The sequence below is a fragment of the Procambarus clarkii genome, chromosome 44, assembly GCF_040958095.1.
Source record: "Procambarus clarkii isolate CNS0578487 chromosome 44, FALCON_Pclarkii_2.0, whole genome shotgun sequence".
NCBI classification, from domain to species: Eukaryota; Metazoa; Arthropoda; class Malacostraca; order Decapoda; family Cambaridae; genus Procambarus; species Procambarus clarkii.
The window spans coordinates 31,472,346-31,497,345 of record NC_091193.1 but is presented as its reverse complement, the minus strand read 5'-3'; the positions used below and the strand labels follow the sequence as shown (position 1 = coordinate 31,497,345).

Genomic DNA, 25,000 nt, shown 5'->3' with positions numbered 1-25,000 from the left:
CCTTCAAAACTATGTTCAAGTTATTACTTACCTTGCTCTTGAATGCTGTAGGCGTATGGAAGATGGTGAGGAGGGGGGAGGAGGGGGAGGAGGAGAGGAGTTACTGTTTGGAAGGGGAGTCCCCTTCCATTATCACATCAGGCAGTGAAGACCTTTCTGGTGTGCTCTCCCTGGGACGTTTTATCTGAGTGCCACTAGGTCCTGGTTGAGGCTCGCTGCTCGATTTCCTCACCACAAATCTGTCCAAACCCTGGCTTTCTCACAAATAATGGCCTCCGAAACACTGTCACCCCTTAACTCTTTGTCGTGTATCCACATTAATAACAACTTTTCCACTTCTTCAAGTATTTGTGGTCTTTGTTTCGTTATTGTTCTGACTCCTTTTGCCACTTTAGCACTCATAATCTCATTTTTCTTCTTAAGTATAGTGCATATTGTTGATGTGGCTTTGTTGTACTGCCTACAAAGTTCAACAACACGTGTACCGTTCTCATGCTTCCGAATGATCTCTTGTTTCTCCTCTATTGTCATCCTCACATGGGCTTTCTGGCCTTTATCCTTACCACAGGCTTTCTTGGGACCCATGGTGAGATATATAATAACAAATTGAAATTGAAATAAGTTTATTGAGGTAAAATACACACAAAGGGATGAGGTAGCTCAAGCTATTCTCACCCCATTCAGTACAACGTGTTAATATATACATAGACACACATCACAAATAAACATATTACCAAACATTCTGAGAGATAAACATATACATTTCCTCCTTCACAAATAGTATGTTATCAGACGTACACACAAATACTTTTATGACCTAGGTATACTGTATAGACAATTTGCAAGAGACATGCAGATAATTCAACAAAATATTACAATCTTGGTGCAAAATTCTTATATCTCTCAAGAATATCATCAACCTTGCCGTTGTGACACATCCAGGCTATTTGTTCAGGAACAGTCCTTATCTCAGTGTTCCTATATACATTAATCAACGGACAATCAAGAACATAATGGGCCAGGGTGTGAGACCTTAACATACCACATAGTTTACACCTCGTGTCATTATCATGAACATCTATCCCATATTCCCAGTAATATTTGTACCCAAGCCTGAGCCGCATGTACACAGAGTCACTCCAAGCATTTCTCCTTTTACCATAAGTGAAATGGGTGTTTTGACTCACATACATGTAGTGTTGCATGGTTTGACTACTCTCATACATTATCTCTCTCTCCTCTCCACTCCCGCCTGTGCCTGAATATTTCTGATTTTGCTTCTTATGTGTCTCATTGTGAATTCACATTCAATGTCAACTTGTGGTTTTGATGTGGCACGTTTGGCCAAGTCATCCGCCACCTCGTTGAGCACTATTCCAACATGAGATGGAATCCACATGAATTTCACACTATAACCTTTCAGCTGTATCTCAGTTATTCTTCTCTTACAGTACTCAACTATAGACATGAAGACTGGGTTTCGACTGTTTAAGGACTCCAGTGCTCCTTGGCTATCGACAAATACAAAAACATTTTTGTCGTCATGACGTACTTCCTCCAAACACGCCAGAATGGCCAGCGGTTCAGCTTGTGTGGATGATATATAATTACTAAGCCGGAGTTCAATTATCCTGTCCACAGTCCCAAACTTCGTATATTCCCTTATTAGGACACCACACCCGGCCCTGCCATCCTCTGCCACCGACCTGTCGCAATATACATGTAAACTGTTGCCTCTTGGTAACCGAGATATCATGCTTCCATACAAACACCGTAATTGTCCCGGTTCATGATGAATCTTTTTCACCTTGAGGGTACAATTTCGACGTCTATTTTCTGTACTTTCCAGGGAGCAGACATATTACACTGTCGAGAGGGTTTACAGCAGTCAAGTACGTCGTATTCCCTGAGGTCACGAGCTAATCCCCTCGTGTAGCGTGTCTCCCTCAGTTTCTTGGAAGTGTGTACGTCACTCAAGCAGGTCTGAACGCTCTCAAACAGCTTATCCCCTCCTTTTCTCCGCATGAAACGAATAGATACTCTAGTGTTAATGTCACGGACTCTATCACACACACTCTGTAAATTTAATTCCATTCTCATTATTTGAATCATTGCATTTCTTTGACATCCAAGAATAATCCTCATAGCCTCGTTCTGTATCAGCTCTATTTTTTGAATTCTGCCTTGGCCTGTGTAAGACAATACGGGTGCTGCGTAGTCTATCAGGGACCGAACAGTGCTTATGTATAACATCCGTAAGATAGGTACCCCAACACCTTTACCAGAAAAAGCCAGTGCTTTCAGAGGATGCAGACGGGCTTTACATAAGGTGCTGATATGATTTATTTCAGCATTTTTACTCTCACATGTGTATCCAACATACATGCCCAGATACTTGTACTTCTGAACACGGCTCAGTTCCACACCATTTAGAGTAGTTATATTTCTTCGTTTCCTATACTCGTATTTGGTTTTATCTGCATTTATAACTAAGCCTAACTTGTGACAGGTTGTACCAAGTATGTTAAGAGCAGTTTGAATTTTGTTCCCAGAAGTGCCTTGTATAAGAATGTCATCAGCATATATGATCGTCGTGACCCCTGGAGGATACATCTCTGATGCTAATCTGTTCACTAATACATTGAATAAGGTGGGACTTAATACTACCCCTTGTGGGGTACCTAACTGAAACCTCCGTTCCTCAGACATGTATCCCTGGTAATATACCTGACCTTTTCTGCCTTGTAGATAATCCCTTATCAGTGTAGCAATCTCCCTGTTATTCCCAGATTGGCTAATTTGTATAAGATTACTTCCCCATTGGCTTTATCAAATGCTCCTTGTAGATCAACAAAAACTCTAAAATTGTCATCCACATTAGACAAACACTTTAAGAGACAATCCGCAGTACTTTTGCCTTTGATAAAACCAAAGAGATTACTGGACATGTTATCACCTACAAGGTAGAGTAGCCTATTTAACAAAATCCTTTCCATCATTTTACAAAAGCAGGATATTAAGGAGACAGGTCTGTAGCCTCCGTTTGACTTAGGGATAGGAATGATGACAGCCTCTTTCCATTTTCTTGGTAACTTTCCCTCTCTATAACTCATATTAATCAAATCAAGTAAGGGACTAGGTTTCATACCGGCTAAATAATTAAGTATGTCATACGTTACTCCATCTTTTCCCGGAGCAGTAGAGCTGCCACTTTTTATAGCATCCAGTAGCTCATCGTGAGTTATCTCAGTGCATGTTATAGATCTTGTATTTAAGGCACATAAAGTTACTCCATTTCTAATATTTTCCCATGACTCAATGGTGACTCTCGTGTCTGCAGGTAAGGACTCCATACCAGCAGCACTTGCCCATTTATCTACTAACTCATTAGCAACTTTCCCTGGATCTGAGTGAGCAATGAATTTGGTCTTACAACCCCTGATTTTGTTTACTGCTCTCCATATGTCTTTAAGGTTCTTAGTATTACCAATGGACTGAGCATATTCTTGCCAGTATCTGTCCCGCGCCTCCTTCCTCACTGTCACGACCCTTGAGACTAAATAATGTTCTTCTCCCCACAGTGCAGAGAACAAATAAAAAATCTGCCATGCCAATAGGTGTCCAGGGGTATAATTAATCACTGTTTAAAAACGGGAGAACAATATATTTTGCTAAGGGTGACAACTTAACAACAATTAAATAGATAGTAGCCAGAAATATTTATCAGCATGTAATACTATAGAATGTGGTAATTATTTGAGACCTGAGCACTATCACCAGAATATGGAGTAAGCCATAAATACACTAAAATCGTCTATCCAGATAAATTAATATGTATATGGGCTTAAAATAAACAAAAACCAAGAACTTAGCTTAAACACAACTGCACTCGACCGCAGCCGCCACTCTACTGCCCAGGACGTGGTCCGCAGGCCCAACGTCGACTAACCGTCTACCCAAACACCAATTAACGTTCGCATGAACATTGTGAACATTCTATTTACAAAGGTCAGCCCTAAACTCCAACATGATTAACTAAGAGTTGCAATTAACGGTCTCACATTCCTTGAAATATTACGGCTACCACATATGAGAATAAATAAATATAAAACTATTAGGCAAGTTGATTTGCCAACAATCGCCCTGGCCGTTCCCAATTATTGTCAACCGCCCACACGGCTAATTTCATGTGACATCCACCACCAAAACAAACCTTACACACACTACCCAGCTATCTAGTGTTATATATATATAATGTATATATATCTATATACACAAATCTTATACAACTGACAGCAATATTTACGTAGAGAAAACAATAACATAATACGAGGTTCGGGAGAATTGGCAGAATCGTAATAAGATTCGTGACACTCACCTGACTGCATTCCCTAGCCACTTCCAACATTGTATTTTTCTCTTCATCCCTCATTCCATTTTTTAACCATTCTTTATGCGCACTCCGTAGCATTCTCTCCCACCCCTTGACTTGCTGATCATTGGAATATTTAAATTTCTTAGGTCCGGGCGTCTTGCTTCCCCTGCCCCCGTTATTTTCCCTCTGTACTAATTTCTCTATGTTCTAGACCATGTCCTCGTAAAAACTATCAACGCAGAGCGGCGTGTAATGTTGATACCAATCTCCCATATTTTGAATAAAATAATTTTTCATATCTTTATTAATATTTAGCCTTTTCCTTTGAAAGTGGACTTGTTTTTTCCCCAGTGGTAATTCAACGTTCATGGCAAAGTGGTCACTAAGTAGTTCCCGAACAACCCGAGCCTCCCCCATAATCCCCTGAGAGTTTAAAATGCAGGCATAGTCAAGCCGTCCTCCCCTGATGTGAGTTGGTTCATTGTTTCCCAAGAGACAGGTATCTGGATGATCTTGTAGAAACTGTAACCACTTGACCCCATTAGCATTAATACTACCCACTGTCCCAAGGCTTGTGTGCCGAGCATTAAGGTCCCCAATGACCAGTGAAGGATTAGTATAAATGCAGTCACGTAAATAGTTAGCGTCGAAGCAGTTCCTGGATACATACAAATTAACTACAATAAATTCCCCTTCCCTTAATGATAATTTAACACAGACACTCTCTATACCTTGCGTTTTTGATGGCGGTTCTACTAACTCTGCTGGTATGGAGTTCTTAACATAAATTGACGTGCCTCTGACGTTATTTGCGGCGAAGAGGTTAAACCCTTTATAGCCATTTAATTTCAATAAGCCTTCATTCCTATCCCCTGTCTCCTGGAGAGCTACAACATCAATATCATTTCCCATCACATAACAATGAACATCTGTAACCCTGTTTCTTAAACCATTAACATTACATGACAACACTTTCAGTCTAGGGTGATCCATTATTAATCAATTCACTGTCTAAGTCATCCCCAATAAGTTCACTAAATGATAGCCATACCTTGTATAACATCTCCCACCTCCTCCCAAGTTCACCAGTAAAAGCGACATTGCGATTCTCAAGAGATTTTTTCAGTCCTGTGACGTCCATTATTGGCCCAAATGATTCCTTCATTTTATGTGTAATTATAGGGTTCTTCCTTTCACTACGACTATCATCATTCACACACACTTCACTTTCCTTCATTTCATCACTCAATATTTCATTATTGCCCTCAACCACTATATCCTGATTATCCTTCACCGTTTTGTGATTTTCCTTGACCTCCTGAACCTTTAATTTCGCCTCGATGGACTCGATTCTCTGCCCAAGATTTTGGAGGAACTCACCAAATTTTCTAAGTTCAGCCCACACCTCCTTGACCATATCATTATGACCCTCTTTCTGAGCCACAGTAGCCACTTCACTTCACCGTTACACTGTCACTGCCGGAGTCCTGAGTGGTGGCGTGGCTGCTTGTTGCTTGAGCCTGCCTAAGTAAAGGTGACTTCCTTTACCCACGCATTCGTCCGGTTCACTGGAACTGTTTGGGGCAGACTGTTTTGCTGTGCTCCCGGTGTCTGGGTAAGAGCTCTTGCTTGCTCTGTAACATTCACCGGCCGGAGAACACCCATACTCGGCCTCTTGCTACACACAGCCGAGCTGGCATTGTGAACACCTCCACAGTTGCAGCATCTGGGAACTATTTACTCACCCTGATTAAGTCTGTTTCTACACACATTAGAGAGGTGAGACTTTCCGCAGAAACGACATCGTGGATCATGTTGACAGCTCCAGGATTTATGCCCCCATCTGCAGCATTTCAGGCATATTATGGGCTCTTCCACATACTTTGCTACATACCTGTAGCCAGCCCCGGTGATGAACACTTTCTCGGGTACTTCACCTCTCACTAGAGCCACAACCTGACTCCTAGCTTCACCTTTAATAAGGTGACGCTTGGCCCACACAAATCGTTGGCCGTCGAGGATGAACTCGGGGTCCAGAATCTGAGGGTATTTATAGATAATTACCTTTCGTCAGCTTCTCGTTCCCCTCCGGTATTTCCATAACAATTCCATCATATCTTTGCTGGCTAAGAAACTTCACTGCCTCCATAGAACCTACCGTTAAGTAAGGTCTGTTTACACCTTCCTTCAGCAGGGGCTCGAACTTACGGTGTTCTCTTCCGAGTCTGACTGTCCACAGCAGCTTCTGATGATAGGCCAGCGTGCATGAGGCAGGGAAGAGAAGCCTCCATCTCCGCTGACCCTCACCTTCCTGACATCGTTCCGTCCGTTTGTCTGCATCAGTCTCGGCTGTCCGTTCTTCATTCTCTTGTCGTTTCCGTTAAGTGTACCATTACTGTCCACACTATGCCTTGCCTCCTGTCTTCTGCGTTTCTTCTTATACCTTGACAGAACTTCTTGATACTCGTCCTCCTCGTCTGACTGGCTGCTTTCAGAGTCCATGTTAATATCGCCGTGGGAAGTAGCCAGTTCTTCTGGTGACTGAGTCTCCATCTCAGTACCCAGCATGGGGGAGAGGGGGGGGAAGGTGTGGAGCAGGTATCTTGACCCGACCGCGTCCCAGGAAAGACTGGGGATAACAAATTGTATAGTCAAATCACCAAAAATCCAACAAAACACTGAAAATCCGCGAGAAGAATTGATGTGGGGTAGTCACTGGGCGCGAGACAATGGTAAACTGAGGGGCGGAGGGGTGGAGGGGCGACGATCGCCGAACCACCACCTGCTGGGTCGGCCTGTACGCGTATCAACAAACTATTGTCCCGAGGTAACCCTCGCGTTCCGAGACATATTTTTCGAGGAAATCCTGCTCGTATTTCGAAAAACTCGCATACAGGGACACTCGCATTCCGAGGTACCACTGTATATATATAAATATATCTATATCTATATATATATATATATATATATATATATATGTCGTACCTAGTAGCCAGAACTCACTTCTCAGCGTACTATTCAAGGCCCGATTTGCCTAATAAGCCAAGTTTTCCTGAATTAATATATTTACTATAATTTTTTTCTTATGAAATGATAAAGCAACCCTTTTCTCTATGTATGAGGTCAATTTTTTGTTATTGGAGTTAAAATTAACGTAGATATATGACCGAACCTAACCAACCCTACCTAACCTAACCTAACCTATATTTATAGGTAAGGTTAGGTTAGGTAGCCAAAAAAAGCTAGGTTAGGTTAGGTTAGGTAGGTTAGGTAGACGAAAAAACATTAATTCATGAAAACTTGGCTTATTAGGCAAATCGGGCCTTGAATAGTAGGCTGAGAAGTGCGTTCTGGCTATTAGGTACGACATATATATATATATATATATATATATATATATATATAAATATATATATATATATATATATATATATATATATATATGTATATATATATATATATATATATATATATGTATATATATATATATATATATATATATATATATATGTCGTACCTAGTAGCAAGAACGCACTACTGAGCCTACTATGCAAGGCCCGATTTGCCTAATAAGCCAAGTTTTCATGAATTAATTGTTTTTCGACAACCTAACCTACCTAACCTAACCGAACCTAACTTTTTATGCTACCTAACCTAACCTAACCTATAAAGATAGGTTAGGTTAGGTTAGGTAGGGTTGGTTAGGTTCGGTCATATATCTACGTTAATTTTAACTCCATTAAAAAAAATTGGCCTCTTACATAATGAAATGGGTAGCTTTATCATTTCATAAGAAAAAATTAGAGAAAATATATTAATTCAAAAAAACTTGGCTTATTAGGCAAATCGGGCCTTGAATAGTAGGCTGAGAAGTGCGTTCTGGCTACTAGGTACGACATATATATATATATATATATATATATATATATATATATATATATATATATATATATATATATACATATATATATATATATATATATATATATATATATATATATATATATATATATATATATATATATATATATGTCGTACCTAGTAGCCAGAACGAACTTCTCGGCCTTCTATGCAAGGCCCGATTTGCCTAATAAGCCAAGTTTTCCTGAATTAATATATTTTCTCTAATTTTTTTCTTATGAAATGATAAAGCTACCCATTTTATTATGTATGAGGTCAATTTTTTTTTATTTGAGTTAAAATTAATGTAGATATATGACCGAACCTAACCAGCCCTACCTAACCTAACCTAACCTATCTCTATAGGTTAGGTTAGGTTAGGTAGCCGAAAAAGTTAGGTTAGGTTAGGTTAGGTAGGTTAGGTAGTCGAAAAACAATTAATTCATGAAAACTTGGCTTATTAGGCAAATCGAGCCTTGCATAGTAGGCTGAGAAGTGCGTTCTGGCTACTAGGTACGACATATATATATATATATATATATATATATATATATATATATATATATATATATATATATATATATATATGTCGTACCTAGTAGCCAGAACGCACTTCTCAGCCTACTATGCAAGGCCCGATTTGCCTAATAAGCCAAGTTTTCATGAATTAATGTTTTTTCGACTACCTAACCTACCTAACCTAACCTAACCTAACTTTTTCGGCTACCTAACCTAACCTAACCTATAAAGATAGGTTAGGTTAGGTTAGGTAGGGTTGGTTAGGTTCGGTCATATATCTACGTTAATTTTAACTCCCATAAAAATAAATTGACCTCATACATAATGAAATGGGTAGCTTTATCATTTCATAAGAAAAAATTAGAGAAAATATATTAATTCAGGAAAACTTGGCTTATTAGGCAAATCGGGCCTTGCATAGTAGGCTGAGAATTGAGTTCTGGCTACTAGGTTATATATATATATATATATATATATATATATATATATATATATATATATATATATATATATATATATATATTCAAAAAAAAAAAAAAAATATATATATATATATATATATATATATATATATATATATATATATATATATATATATATATATATATGCAAACAAGCCTGAATGGTCCCCAGGACTATATACAACTGAAAACTCCCACCCCAGAAGTGACTCGAACCCATACTCCCACAACTGGTATGTACAGGGACGCCTTAATCCGCTTGACCATCACGACCGGACATAAGGAAGTGATAGCCGAGGCTATATGAACCACTTCCCCGCCGGCACTCGGATGGTAATCTTGGGCATAGCATTTTATCAAATCACCTCATTCTTTGGGGCACACGTGAGGAACACAAATGCAAACAAGCCTGAATGGTCCCCAGGACTATATACAACTGAAAACTCACACCCCAGAAGTGACTCGAACCCATACTCCCACAACTGGTATGTACAGGGACGCCTTAATCCGCTTGACCATCACGACCGGACATAAGGAAGTGATAGCCGAGGCTATATGAACCACTTCCCCGCCGGCACTCGGATGGTAATCTTGGGCATAGCATTTTATCAAATCAACCTCATTCTTTGGGGCACACGTGAGGAACACAAATGCAAACAAGCCTGAATGGTCCCCAGGACTATATACAACTGAAAACTCACACCCCAGAAGTGACTCGAACCCATACTCCCACAACTGGTATGTACAGGGATGCCTTAATCCGCTTGACCAGCGCCGGATCAGCTTGATCCGGCGGGGAAGTGGTTCATATAGCCTCGGCTATCACTTCCTTATGTCCGGTCGTGATGGTCAAGCGGATTAAGGCGTCCCTGTACATACCAGTTGTGGGAGTATGGGTTCGAGTCACTTCTGGGGTGTGAGTTTTCAGTTGTATATAGTCCTGGGGACCATTCAGGCTTGTTTGCATTTGTGTTCCTCACGTGTGCCCCAAAGAATGAGGTGATTTGATAAAATGCTATGCCCAAGATTACCATCCGAGTGCCGGCGGGGAAGTGGTTCATATAGCCTCGGCTATCACTTCCTTATGTCCGGTCGTGATGGTCAAGCGGATTAAGGCGTCCCTGTACATACCAGTTGTGGGAGTATGGGTTCGAGTCACTTCTGGGGTGTGAGTTTTCAGTTGTATATAGTCCTGGGGACCATTCAGGCTTGTTTGCATTTGTGTTCCTCACGTGTGCCCCAAAGAATGAGGTGATTTGATAAAATGCTATGCCCAAGATTACCATCCGAGTGCCGGCGGGGAAGTGGTTCATATAGCCTCGGCTATCACTTCCTTATGTCCGGTCGTGATGGTCAAGCGGATTAAGGCGTCCCTGTACATACCAGTTGTGGGAGTATGGGTTCGAGTCACTTCTGGGGTGTGAGTTTTCAGTTGTATATAGTCCTGGGGACCATTCAGGCTTGTTTGCATTTGTGTTCCTCACGTGTGCCCCAAAGAATGAGGTGATTTGATAAAATGCTATGCCCAAGATTACCATCCGAGTGCCGGCGGGGAAGTGGTTCATATAGCCTCGGCTATCACTTCCTTATGTCCGGTCGTGATGGTCAAGCGGATTAAGGCGTCCCTGTACATACCAGTTGTGGGAGTATGGGTTCGAGTCACTTCTGGGGTGTGAGTTTTCAGTTGTATATAGTCCTGGGGACCATTCAGGCTTGTTTGCATTTGTGTTCCTCACGTGTGCCCCAAAGAATGAGGTGATTTGATAAAATGCTATGCCCAAGATTACCATCCGAGTGCCGGCGGGGAAGTGGTTCATATAGCCTCGGCTATCACTTCCTTATGTCCGGTCGTGATGGTCAAGCGGATTAAGGCGTCCCTGTACATACCAGTTGTGGGAGTATGGGTTCGAGTCACTTCTGGGGTGTGAGTTTTCAGTTATATATATATATATATATATATATATATATATATATATATATATATATATATATATATATATATATATATATATATATATATATATATATATATATATATACACACTAATGAAAGTATAACAAATTAGAATATCATGTGGGGTATCTCACTGTGAGGTGGGTCGGTGTGCTGAGGGATGACAGCATCAGTCAGTTGAGTGAGAAGGTGGACCACAGTGGTGAGTGTGGCAGCTGACTCCTTCTCTGTGACCAGCAGCTGGCTCAGATAACCTTCCTGCCGCAGCAGCAGCAGCTCCGTCAGACTCTGCCGGAGTGTTAAACTGTTACCTGTCTGTCTTTGGCATGATGTTCAGTGAAGATTATAATGAGACAATGTTAGCAGTAGTGTAGACTTCATTCTATACTAATCAGTCTCTGTGGTGTAGTGGTAAGACACTCGCCTGGCGTTCCGCGAGCGCTATGTCATGGGTTCGTATCCTGGCCGGGGAGGATTTACTGGGCGCAATTCCTTAACTGTAGCCTCTGTTTAACGCAACAGTAAAATGTGTACTTGGATGAAAAAAACGATTCTTCGCGGCAGGGGATCGTATTCCAGGGACCATAGGATTAAGGACTTGCCCGAAACGCTACGCCTACTAGTGGCTCTACAAGAATGTAACAACTCTTGTATATATCTCAAAAAAAAAAGCAACATTTGCTTAGCCAGTGCATGAATAAAGAAACAGTGTTTCAGATGCCAATACTACAATCAAGCTTCGTTAAATCAGTATATTGTCTATAAATTTACCATCAGTAAATTAACTATATCATATAACAGCTTGCAAGTATATTTTCACAATATATCAAATACAAATAGTATGCATTGGATATTTATTTTTAAGTTTTACGAAGATAAATTTAAATGTATATTCGTATTGTTAAGTTAGGAATAATTAAGTTATTAAATGCAATTATATTCAAAAAATTTCGTCTCTAAAACGTTAAATAATTTCAGATTTTCTTTTATTCACCACTAGACTGAAGATGTTGAGTGTGTGTATGTGTGTCTTAATGTTTGTCTTGGTGTGTGTGGTGTGTGTGTACTTACCTAGTTATACTTACCTAGTTGTGCTTGCGGGGGTTGAGCTCTGGCTCTTTGGTCCCGCCTCTCAACCATCAATCAACAGGTGTACAGATTCCTGAGCCTATTGGGCTCTATCATATCTACACTTGAAACTGTGTATGGAGTCAGCCTCCACCACATCACTTCCTAATGCATTCCATTTGTCAACCACTCTAACACTAAAAAAGTTCTTTCTAATATCTCTGTGGCTCATTTGGGCACTCAGTTTCCACCTGTGTCCCCTTGTGCGTGTGCCCCTTATGTTAAATAGCCTGTCTTTATCTACCCTATCAATTCCCTTCAGAATCTTCAATGTGGAGTGAAGTTCAATTCCCGTAGGTCTCTCCTCGTAGCTCATACCTCTCAGCTCGGGTACTAGTTTGGTGGCTAACCTTTGAACCTTTTCCAGTTTAGTCTTATGCTTGACTAGATATGGACTCCATGCTGGAGCCGCATACTCCAGGATTGGTCTGATATATGTGGTATATAATGTTCTGAAAGATTCCTTACACAACTTTCTAAAGGCCAAAGCCAACCTGGCATATGCTGCTGATGTTATCCTCTTGATATGAGCTTCAAAGGACAGGTCTGGCGTGATATCCCCCAGGTCTTTTTCTCTCTCTGACTCTTGAAGTGTTTCATCTCCCAAGTTATACCTTGTATCTGGTCTCTGCTTCCTACCCCTATCTTCATTACATTACATTTGCTTGGGTTAAACTCTAACAGCCATTTGTTCGACCATTCCTGCAGCATGTCCAGGTCTTCTTGAAGCCTCAAGCTGTCCTCCTCTGTCTTAATCCTTCTCATAATTTTGGCGTCGTCAGCAAACATTGAGAGGAATGAGTCTATACCCTCTGGGAGATCATTTACCTATATCAGAAACAGGATAGGTCCAAGTACAGATCACTGTGGGACTCCACTGGTGACTTCACGCCATTCTGAGGTCTCACCTCTCACTATAACTCTCTGCGTCCTATTGTTTAGGTACTCCCTTACCCACTGGAGCGCCCTACCAGTTACTGCTGCCTGTTTCTCCAGCTTATGCATCAACCTTTTATGGGGTACTGTGTCAAAGGCTTTCCGACAGTCCAAAAAAATGCAGTCCGCCCATCCTTCTCTTTCTTGCTTAATCTTTGTCACCTGATCGTAGAATTCTATCAAGCCTGTAAGGCAAGATTTACCCTCCCTGAAACCATGTTGATGGGTTGTCACAAAGTCTCTTCTCTCCAGATGTATTACTAAGTTTTTCTTACAATCTTCTCCATCACCTTGCATGGTATACAAGTTAAGGACACTGGCCTGTAGTTCAGTGCCTCGTCTCTGTCACCCTTTTTGTATATTGGGGACCACATTCGCCGTCTTCCATATTTCTGGTAGGTCTCCCGTCTCCAGTGACCTACTATACACTACGGAGAGTGGCAAGCAAAGTGCTCCTGTGCACTCTTTCAATACCCATGGTGAGATTCCGTCCGGCCCAACAGCTTTTCTCACATCCAGCTTCAATAGGTGCTTCTTGACCTCATCTCTTGTAATTTCGAACCTTTCCAAGGTCACCTGGTTTCCTGCCACCTCTCCTAGCGCCGTGACTTCTCCCTGTTATTGTAAAGACCTCCTGGAACCTTTTGTTGGGTTCTTCACACATCTCTTTGTCATTCTCTGTGTACCTGTCCTCGCCCACCCTAAGTTTCATCACCTGTTCCTTCACTGTTGTTTTTCTCCTGATGTGAGTGTGTAGTAACTTTGGTTCAGTCTTGTCTTTATTAGCTATATAATTTTCATACCTTTCCTCAGATGCTCTTTTCACACTAACATACTCGTTCCTGGTTCTCCGGTATCTCTCTCTACTTTCTGGTGTTCTGTTATTACGGAAGTTCCTCAAACGCCCTTTTGTTCAGCTCCTTTGCTTTCATACATTCCCTATTTAACCACGGATTCTTCTTTTACTTCTCTGTTTATTCCTGTCGGGCTGGGACAACAGGTAACAGGTACATCAAGGTTAAAGAAACTCTGCCTATTTGTCTCTGCCTAGTCCAGGAAACGAACGCGAGCCAATGGATTACGAGTCCCGCGCGCTGTCCACTCCGCTACCAGGACCCCCAGTTATGTGGGTGTGTGTCTTACACACACACACACACACACACACACACACACACACACACACACAACGCACACACACACACGCACACACACACACACACACACACACACACACACACACACACACACACACACACACACACACACACACACACACACAAACACACACATACAACACACACACACACACACACCACACACACACACACACAGAGTGTGCAGAGGCACTTTGCTTGCCACTCTCCATAGTGTATAGTAAGTCACTGGAGACGGGAGACCTACCAGATATATGGAAGACGGCGAATGTGGTCCCAATATACAAAAAGGGCGACAGGAAAGAGGAACTGAACTACAGGCCAGTGTCCTTGACTTGTATACCATGCAAGGTGATGGAGAAGATCGTGAGAAAAAAACCTGGTAGCACATCTGGAGAGAAGGGACTTCGTGAAAATCTCCAACATGGGTTCAGGGAAGGTAAATCTTGCCTGACTGGCTTGATAGAATTCTACGACCAGGTGACAAAGATTAAGCAAGAAAGAGAAGGCTGGGCGGACTGCATTTTCTTGGATTGTCGGAAAGCCTTTGACACAGTATCGCATAAGAGGCTGATACATAAGCTGGAGAGACAGGCAGGTGTAGCTGGTAAGGTGCTCCAGGGATAAGGAGTACCTAAGCTATAGGAAGCAGAGAGTTACGGTGAGAGGTGAGACCTCCGATTGGCGTGAAGTCACCAGTGGAGTCCACAGGGCTCTGTACTCGGTCCTATCTTGTTTGTGATATATGTAAATGATCTCCCGGAGGGTATCGATTCATTTCTCTCAATGTTTGCGGACGATGCCAAAATTTTGAGAAGGATTAAAACAGAAAAGGACTGTTTGAGGCTTCAAGAAGACCAAGACAAGCTGAAGGAATGGTCGAACAAATGGTTGTTAGAGTTTAACCCAACCAAATGTAAACGTAATGAAGATAGATGTAGGGAGCAGGAGGCCAGATACAAGGTATCATCTGGGAGAGGAAATTCTTCAGGATTCAGAGAAAGAAAAAGACTTGGGGGTTGATATCACGCAAGACCTGTCTCCTGCAGCACATATCAAGAAGATAACATCAGCGGCATATGCCAGGCTGGCCAACATACTAACAGCATTCAGAAACTTGTGTAAAGAATCATTCAGAACTTGGTATACCACATATGTCAGGCTAATCCTGGAGTATGCAGCCCCAGCATGGAGTCCATATCTAGTCAAGGATAAGACTAAACTGGAAAAGGTTCAAAGATTTGCTACAAGACTAGTACCCGAGCTGAGAGGTATGAGCTACGAGGAGAGACTACGGGAATTAAACCTCACTTCGCTGGAAGACAGAAGAGTTAGGGGGGACATGTTCACCACATTGAAGATTCTGAAGGGAATTGATAGGGTAGATAAAGACAGGCTATTTAACATAAGAGGCACACGCACAAGGGGACACAGGTGGAAACTGAGTGCCCAAATGAGCCACAGAGATATTAGAAAGAACTTTTTAGTGTTAGAGTGGTTGACAAATGGAATGCATTAGGAAGTGATGTGGTGGAGGCTGACTCCATACACAGTTTCAAGTGTAGATATGATAGAGCCCAATAGGCTCAGGAATCTGTACACCTGTTGATTGATGGTTGAGAGGCGGGACCAAAGAGCCTGAGCTCAACCCCCGCAAACACAACTAGGTGAGTACAACTAGGTGAGTACACACACAAACACACACACACACACACCACACATACACACACACACACACACACACACACACACACCTACCTGTGACGACTCGTGAAAGAGACCTGGGTGTGGACGTAACACCTAATATATCTCCTGAGGCACATATAAATAGGATAACGACAGCAGCGTACTCTACACTGGCAAAAGTTAGAACATCATTCAGAAACCTAAGTAAGGAGGCATTTAGGGCGCTTTACACTGCCTACGTATGGCCAGTCTTAGAGTATGCCGCCTCATCATTGAGTCCCCATCTGAAGAAGCATATCATGAAACTGGAAAAGGTTCAGAGGTTGCAACGATACTCGTCCCAGAGCTATGAGGGATGGGGTATGAGGAGCGCTGAGGGAACTGTTCCTTACAACACTAGAAAGAAGAAGGGAGAGGGGGGGACATGATAGGAACGTATAAAATACTCAGAGGGATTGACAGAGTGGACATAGACGAAATGTTCACACGGAATGGTAACAGAACGAGGGGACATAGATGGAAGCTGGAAACTCAGATGAGTCACAGAGATGTTAGGAAGTTTTCTTTTAGCGTGAGAGTAGTGGGGAAATGGAATGCACTTCAGGAACAGGTTGTGGAAGCAAATACTATTCATAATTTTAAAACGAGGTATGATAGGGAAATGGGACAGGAGTCATTGCTGTAAACAACCGATGCTCGAAAGGCGGGTTCCAAGAGTCAATGCTCGATCCTGCAAGCACAAATAGGTGAATAGGTGAGTACACACACACACATACAGGGAGTGCAGGGATAGATAAAGGAATCAGAGTACCACATCCCCGAACCCTACAATCCCAGAGGGGGAGTGGGGAACCCTCCTCAAACAGTGCAACAGCCACAGGAAGTGGGGCACCACCCCCACATTCTACCCCACAGACACCCAACCTGTCCCATCCCCTGTCAGCGCCCCCTAAGTACCCACCTAGGGCACCCTCCCCCCACCCACCCCCGTCCACCCACTCACCCCCCTCCTCCCACTCACCCCTCTCCCCAGGACCTCATTTCTCCCCCATCCCCCAAGCCCTCCCTTCTCCCACATGGCCTCCCGTCCCTCCCACCCCTAAGCCCTCCGTTCTTCCTCACCCCCCTTATCCCCCCACTCTCCCCCACCCCCACCTAAGTATTCCCTTCTGACCACTTCCCTAAACCCTCCCCTCTTCCTCACCCACCTCAGCCTTCCTTTTCCCCCCACGTCCCCCAAGCCCTCCCCCCTTTTCTGCCTCCCCAAGTCCCCCCCCCCCATCTCCCAAAGTCTCTCCTCCCCCATGCTCCCCCAACCCTCCCCCTCTCACTCCTCCCAACCCTCCCCCTCTCACTCCTCCCAACCCTCCCCCTCTAACTCTCCCCCCCCCACCCCCCATCCCCCTCCCTTCTAACTCTCCCCCCCCCCCTACTTTCCCCTCTCCCCCACACCCCCAAGCCCTCCCTCCTCCACCAGTCTCCCGTACCAGATCCTCCTAGCTCCCACTCACCCCAGAGCCCACAGGTTCCCCCCCCCCTTCCCCAGAGTAGAAGCAGAAGAGAGTCAGTTTCAGGGTGATGTACTCGAACATAGATGGGATCGCAAGCAAGACAGCAAAGTGAACTAAGGGAAAGAGCACAAGAAGTGAACCCAGACATAATCGGACTCAATGAAACAAAACTCTCTGGAATCATAACGAATGCTGTGTTTCCCCAGGAGTACACAGTAGTAAGGAAAGAGAGGGAAGGTAGGAGAGGAGGCAGAGTGGCCCTACTCATGAGAAAGGAATGGAGTTTTAAGGAGATGGCTATCCCAGGCTGTGAGGGGTTCAGACACTACATAGCAGGCCCCATGACAATGGGAGGACCAAGAATAGTAGTAGCAGTAATATACAACCTTCCACCAAATGACAGAAGACCCAGTCAAGAGAATGAAAACAACATGGCCGTTAACACTATAATTGAGAGGGCAGCCTCTGCTGCCTGTAGAAATAGATCCCACCTGCTCATCATGGGGGACTTCAATCACGGAAGGATTGACTGGGAAAACAAGGAACCGCATGGAGGCGAGGATATGTGGAGAGCCAAACTATTGGAGGTGGTGACTAGAAACTTTTTAACCCAGCATGTCAGACAGAGAACCCACAAGGATGAGAGGAAATGACGAACCAGCGAGACTCGACCTAGTCTTCACTCTGAACGACTCCGACAAAAGAGAAATCGGTTTTGAGGCCCCAGTAGGAATGAGGGACCACAGTGTACTGGTGTTTGAGTACCTGATTGAAGAAGGGGTATTGAACTCGAGGAGGGATACCGAAACCAAAAGGTTAGCATACGGAAAGGGAAACTATGAGGAGAGAAGAAAATTTCTAACAGATATAGCATGGGAAACAGAGCTCAGGGGAAAGACAGCCTAATATATGAGCAGAAGTGCAAGGACGCAGCAAACAAGTTTGTCCCAGTCGAAAAGGAAAACGGTGAAAGGAAGATGAGAAACCCATGGTTTTATCAGAGATGTAGGCTAGCTAAGCAGCAAAGTAAAAGGGCATGGAGAAACTATAGGAATAACAGGACACTGGAGAACAGAGAAAGATACCAGAATGCCAGGAATGAATATGTCAGGTTGAGAAGAGAGGCAGAAAGACAATATGAAAAGACATCGAATACACCTTGTACACGTATACATAGACATTGTACACCTTGCCCCTCTACACAAGGGTGGTAGCAAAGCATTGGCAAAGAATTATAGACCAGTTGCACTAACGTCCCACATAATAAAAGTATTTGAGAGAGTAATCAGGAGTCAGGTCACAAGATTCATGGAAACTAATGACCTCCACAATCCAGGCCAACATGGATTTAGAGCAGGAAGATCATTCCTCTCACAGCTACTTGACCACTATGACAAAATCACTGAGCCATTAGAGGAAAAACGTAATGCAGATGTCGTATACACAGATTTGCAAAGGCATTCGACAAATGTGACCATGGAGTGATTGCACACAAAGTGAGGTCAATGAGTATAACTGGTAAAGTAGGACGCTGGATACTCAATTTCCTGTCGAACAGAACACAAAGAGTAACAGTCAATCAAGTAAAATCGAGTCCGAGCGCAGTTAAAAGCTCGGTACCTCAAGGTACAGTGCTTGCACCACTGCTGTTCCTTATTCTCATATCAGACATAGACAAAAACACAAGTCACAGCTTCGTGTCATCATTCGCAGATAATACAAAAATCAGCATGAAAATTACTTCTGCTGAAGACATTGATAAACTACAAACAGATATTAACAAAGTTTTCGATTGGGCAGCAGAAAATAACATGATGTTTAACGGTGATTAATTCCAGGTACTCAGATACGGCAAAACTGAGGATCTTAAACATAATACAGGGTACAAAACACAATCGAATCTTCCCATACTAGGAAAACAGCATGTCAAGGATTTAGGAATAATGATGTCCGACGACTTAACGTTTAGGGAGCATAACCAAGCAAGTATTGCATTAGCCAGAAAAATGATAGGATGGATTACGAAACCTTCAAGTTCAGAGATCCCATCACAATGGTTGTATTCTTCAAATCACTTGTGTTGTCCCGTCTTGAGTACTGCTCAGTCCTCACTTCCCCCTTCAGAGCAGGAGAGATTGCTGAATTGAGGGAATAGAGAACATATACTGCTCGCATAGACGAGATAAAGCAGCTAAATTATTGGGATCATCTCAAAGCTCTCCAAATGTACTCACTAGAAAGGAGACAAGAGAGATACCAAATAATATACACATGGAAAATACTGGAGGGACAGGTCCCAAATCTGCACAGTAGAATAACAACGTACTGGAGTGAACATGGAAGAAAATGCAGAATAGAACCAGTGAAGAACAGAGGTGCCATGGGCACAATCAGAGAACACTGTATGAACTTTTGAGGTCCACGGTTGTTCAACGTCCTACCAGCGAGCATCAGAAATATTACAGGAACAACCGTGGACATCTTCAAGAGGAAACTAGATTATTTCCTTCAAGGAGTGCCGGACCAACCGGGCTGTGGTGGGTATGTGGGCCTGCGGGCCGCTCCAAGCAACATCCTGGTGGACAAAACTCTCACAAGTCAAGTCTGGCCTCGGGCCTTGCTTAGGGAGTAGAAGACCTCCCAGAACCCCATCAACCAGGTATCGACCAGGTATCGCAAGCAAGGCAAAGACTCATCCTAAATTTCTGCACAGCCACATAAGGAGAAAAACAACAGTAAAGGAACAGGTTATGAAATTAAGGATAGGGGTGGAAGGATTCGCTATAAACGACAAGGAAGTGTGTAAGGAACTAAATAAGAAATTCCAGGAGGTCTTCACCTTAGAGCAAGGAGAAAATCCAGAAATAAGAGAGAGAATAGCTAACCAGGAATCACTGGAAGAGTTTGAGATTACCAGCGGGGAAGTAAGGAAGTGTTTAATAGAATTGGATGTGACAAAGGCTACAGGCCCAGATGGAATCTCCCCTTGGATACTAAAGGAAGGAGCAGAAGAACTGTGCCTACCACTCTTCATAGTGTATAATAAATCACTGGCAACAGGCAAACTGCCAGATATTTGGAAAGCAGCTAACATAGTCCCGATATACAGGAAAGGGGATAGACAGGAGGCACTGAACTACAGGCCATTGTCCCTAACCTGCATACCATGCAAGCTGATGGAGAAGATTGTGCGAAGAAAGATAGTGGAGCAGCTAGAGCGAACTTTGTAACACAGCATCAACATGGGTTCAGGGATGGCATGTCCTGCCTCACAGGGTTACTTGAATTTTACGACCAGGCAACAAAAATAAGGCAAGTAAGAGAAGGGTGGGCACACTGCATATTTTTGGATTGTCAGAAAGCCTTTGATACAGTACCACACAAGAGGCTAGTGAAAAAGCTGGTGATGCAGGTTGGAGTGAAAGGGAAGGTACTCCTTTGGATAAAGGCTAAGCAACAGGAGACAACGAGTCAGTGTGAGGGGTGAGGTCTCATATTGGCGAGACGTTACAAGTGGAGTCCCTTTCAAGTGAAGGAACTTTTTCAGTGTCAGAGTAGTTAACGGATGGAATGCATTAGGCAGTGATGTGGTGGAGGCTGACTCCATACACAGTTTTAAATGTAGATATGATAGAACTTAGTAGGCTCAGGAATCTGTACACCAGTTGATTGACAGTTGAGAGGCGGGACCAAAGAGCCAAGCTAAACACTAGCTAAACTGTGTTTAGCTAGTTTAAATCTATGACCTCTTGTTCTTGAAGTTCCAGGTCTCAGGAAATCTTCCCTATCGATTTCATCAATTCCTGTTACTATTTTGTACGTAGTGATCATATCGCCTCTTTTTCTTCTGTCTTCTAGGTTTGGCATATTTAATGCCCCTAACCTCTCCTCATAGCTCTTGCCCTTCAGTTCTGGGAGCCACTTAGTAGCATGTCTTTGCACCTTTTCCAGTTTGTTGATGTGCTTCTTAAGATATGGGTACCACACAACCGCTGCATATTCTAGCTTTGGCCTAACAAAAGTCATGAACAATTTCTTTAGTGTATTGCCATCCATGTATTTAAAAGCAATTCTGAAGGTAGAAAGCGTGGCATAGGCTCCTCGCACAACGTTCTTTATGTGGTCCTCAGGTGATAGTTTTCTATCTAGAACCACCCCTAGATCTCTTTCTTTATCAGAATTCTTTAAAGATTTCTCACATAATATATAGGTTGTGTGGGGTCTATGTTCTCCTATTCCACATTCCATAACATGGCATTTATTAACATTAAATTCCATTTGCCAAGTGGTGCTCCATAAACTTATTTTGTCCAGGTCATCTTGAAAGGCATGACAATCATTTAAGTTTCTTATCCTTCCTATTATCTTAGCATCATCAGCAAACATGTTCATATAATTTTGTATGCCAACTGGTAGATCATTTATGTACACAATAAACATCACTGGTGCAAGAACTGAACCCTGTGGTACTCCACTTGTGACATTTCTCCAGTCCGATACATTGCCTCTGATTACTGCCCTCATTTTTCTATCAGTCAGGAAATTTTTCATCCATGCTAGAAGCTTACCTGTCACTCCTCCAATATTTTCCAGTTTCCAGAACAACCTCTTATGTGGAACTCTGTCGAAAGCCTGTTTTAGGTCCAGATAGATGCAGTCAACCCAACCATCTCTTTCCTGTAAAATCTCTGTGGCTCGATCATAGAAACTGAGTAAATTCGATACACAGGATCTTCCAGATCGAAAACCATACTGTCTGTCTGATATTATATCATTGCTCTCCAGGTGTTCTACCCATTTAGTTTTGATTAGTTTTTCCAATACTTTCACTATTACACTAGTCAATGATACAGGTCTATAATTGAGGGGGTCTTCCCTGCTGCCACTTTTGTAGATTGGAACTATGTTAGCCTGTTTTCACACGCTCGTGTGTGTGTGTGTGTGTGTGTGTGTGTGTGTGTGTGTGTGTGTGTGTGTGTGTGTGTGTGTGTGTGTGTGTGTGTGTGTGTGTGTGTGTGTGTGTGTGTGTGTGTACTCACCTAGTTGTGTTTGCGGGGGTTGAGCTCTGGCTCTTTGGTCCCGCCTCTCAACCGTCATTCAACAGGTGTACAGATTCCTGAGCCTATCGGGCTCTGTCATATCTACACTTGAAACTGTGTATGGAGTCAGCCTCCACCACATCACTTCCTAATGCATTCCATTTGTCAACCACTCTGACACTAAAAAAGTTCTTTCTAATATCTCTGTGGCTCATTTGGGCACTCAGTTTCCACCTGTGTCCCCTTGTGCGTGTTCCCCTTGTGTTAAATAGACTGTCTTTATCTACCCTATCAATCCCCTTCAGAATCTTGAATGTGGTGATCATGTCCCCCCTAACTCTTCTGTCTTCCAGCGAAGTGAGGTTTAATTCCCGTAGTCCTTCCTCGTAGCTCATACCTCTCAGCTCGGGTACTAGTCTGGTGGCAAACCTTTGAACCTTTTCCAGTTTAGTCTTATCCTTGACTAGATATGGACTCCATGCTGGGGCTGCATACTCCAGGATGTGTGTGTGTGTGTGTGTGTGTGTGTGTGCGCGTGCGCGCAACACTGCGTGCGGAGAAGAGTGTATGTGGTATTTGCATGTCGTGACATAGCCTGATAACTTAAGGAAGAAGAGAGGCTTATCATGCTTGTAGCGTGAGACGTCAGGCTCACAGCTGTGTCCTGTGGTGGTGACCTAATTGTTCTTGTGACTTAATTGTTGTTGTTGTGACCTAATTGTTGTTGTTGTGACCTGATTGTTGGTGTTGTGACCTAATTGTTCTTGTAACTTAATTGTTGTTGTTGTGACCTGATTGTTGGTGTTGTTGTTGTGACCTGATTGTTGGTGTTGTTGTTGTGACCTAATTGTTGTTGTTGTGACCTAATTGTTGTTGTTGTGACCTAATTGTTCTTGTAACTTAATTGTTGTTGTTGTGACTTAATTGAGGACGTAATCAGTCCTTGATGAATGAGGTCATGGAGAGGAGTGATTGGTGACCACCCGAGCGGTCATCAAGGGTCGCACACCCGCTGCTCAGAGCCTTCATGCTTGGAGGAGAGGTGAGAGTAGGGGAGAGCTGGAGTAGAGGAGGAGGGAGAGTAAGGGGAGAGCTGGAGTAGAGGAGGAGGTGAGAGTAGAGGAGAGCTGGAGTAGAGGAGGAGGTGAGAGTAGAGGAGAGCTGGAGTAGAGGAGGAGGTGAGAGTAGAGGAGAGCTGGAGTAGAGGAGGAGGTGAGAGTAGAGGAGAGCTGGAGTAGAGGAGAGGGTGAGAGTAGAGGGAGAGCTGGAGTAGAGGAGGAGGTGAGAGTAGGGGAGAGCTGGAGTAGAGGAGGAGGTGAGAGTAGAGGAGAGCTGGAGTAGAGGAGGAGGTGAGAGTAGGGGGAGCTGGAGTAGAGGAGGAGGGAGAGTAAGGGGAGAGCTGGAGTAGAGGAGGAGGTGAGAGTAGAGGGAGAGCTGGAGTAGAGAAGGAGGTGAGAGTAGAGGGAGAGCTGGAGTAGAGGAGGAGGTGAGAGTAGAGGGAGAGCTGGAGTAGAGGAGGAGGTGAGAGTAGGGGAGAGCTGGAGTAGAGGAGGAGGGAGAGTAAGGGGAGAGCTGGAGTAGAAGAGGAGGTGAGAGTAGGGGAGAGCTGGAGTAGAGGAGGAGGGAGAGTAAGGGGAGAGCTGGAGTAGAGGAGGAGGTGAGAGTAGAGGGAGAGCTGGAGTAGAGGAGGAGGTGAGAGTAGAGGAGAGCTGGAGTAGAGGAAGAGGTGAGAGTAGAGGAGAGCTGGAGTAGAGGAGGAGGTGAGAGTAGAGGTAGAGCTGGAGTAGAGGAGGAGGGAGAGTAGGGGAGAGCTGGAGTAGAGGAGGAGGTGAGAGTAGGGGAGAGCTGGAGTAGAGGAGGAGGTGAGAGTAGGGGAGAGCTGGAGTAGAGGAGGAGGTGAGAGCAGGGGAGAGCTGGAGTAGAGGAGGAGGTGAGAGTAGGGGAGAGCTGGAGTAGAGGAGGAGGTGAGAGTAGGGGAGAGCTGGAGTAGAGGAGGAGGTGAGAGTAGAGGGAGAGCTGGAGTAGAAGAGGAGGTGAGAGTAGGGGAGAGCTGGAGTAGAGGAGGAGGAGAGTAGAGGAGAGCTGGAGTAGAGGAGGAGGTGAGAGTAAGGGGAGAGCTGGAGTAGAAGAGGAGGTGAGAGTAGAGGGAGAGCTGGAGTAGAGGAGGAGGGAGAGTAAGGGGAGAGCTGGAGTAGAAGAGGAGGTGAGAGTAGAGGGAGAGCTGGAGTAGAGGAGGAGGGAGAGTAAGGGGAGCTGGAGTAGAGGAGGAGGTGAGAGTAGAGGGAGAGCTGGAGTAGAGAGAGGTGAGAGTAGAGGAGAGCTGGAGTAGAGGAGGAG

The 25,000-nt window shown here is 43.7% G+C and overlaps 1 protein-coding gene across 1 annotated transcript in view; it reads right to left on the bottom strand.

Moving 5' to 3' along the window:
* The window catches only part of LOC123745444 (ladderlectin-like), a 155,442-nt gene that overhangs the window by 30,050 nt on the left and 100,392 nt on the right, over positions 1-25,000 (bottom strand). The window contains exon 3 of the mRNA XM_069300878.1: positions 11,344-11,497. Within this exon, the coding sequence (XP_069156979.1) occupies positions 11,344-11,497 (154 nt within the window). The remainder of the gene's footprint in view (positions 1-11,343; positions 11,498-25,000) is intronic.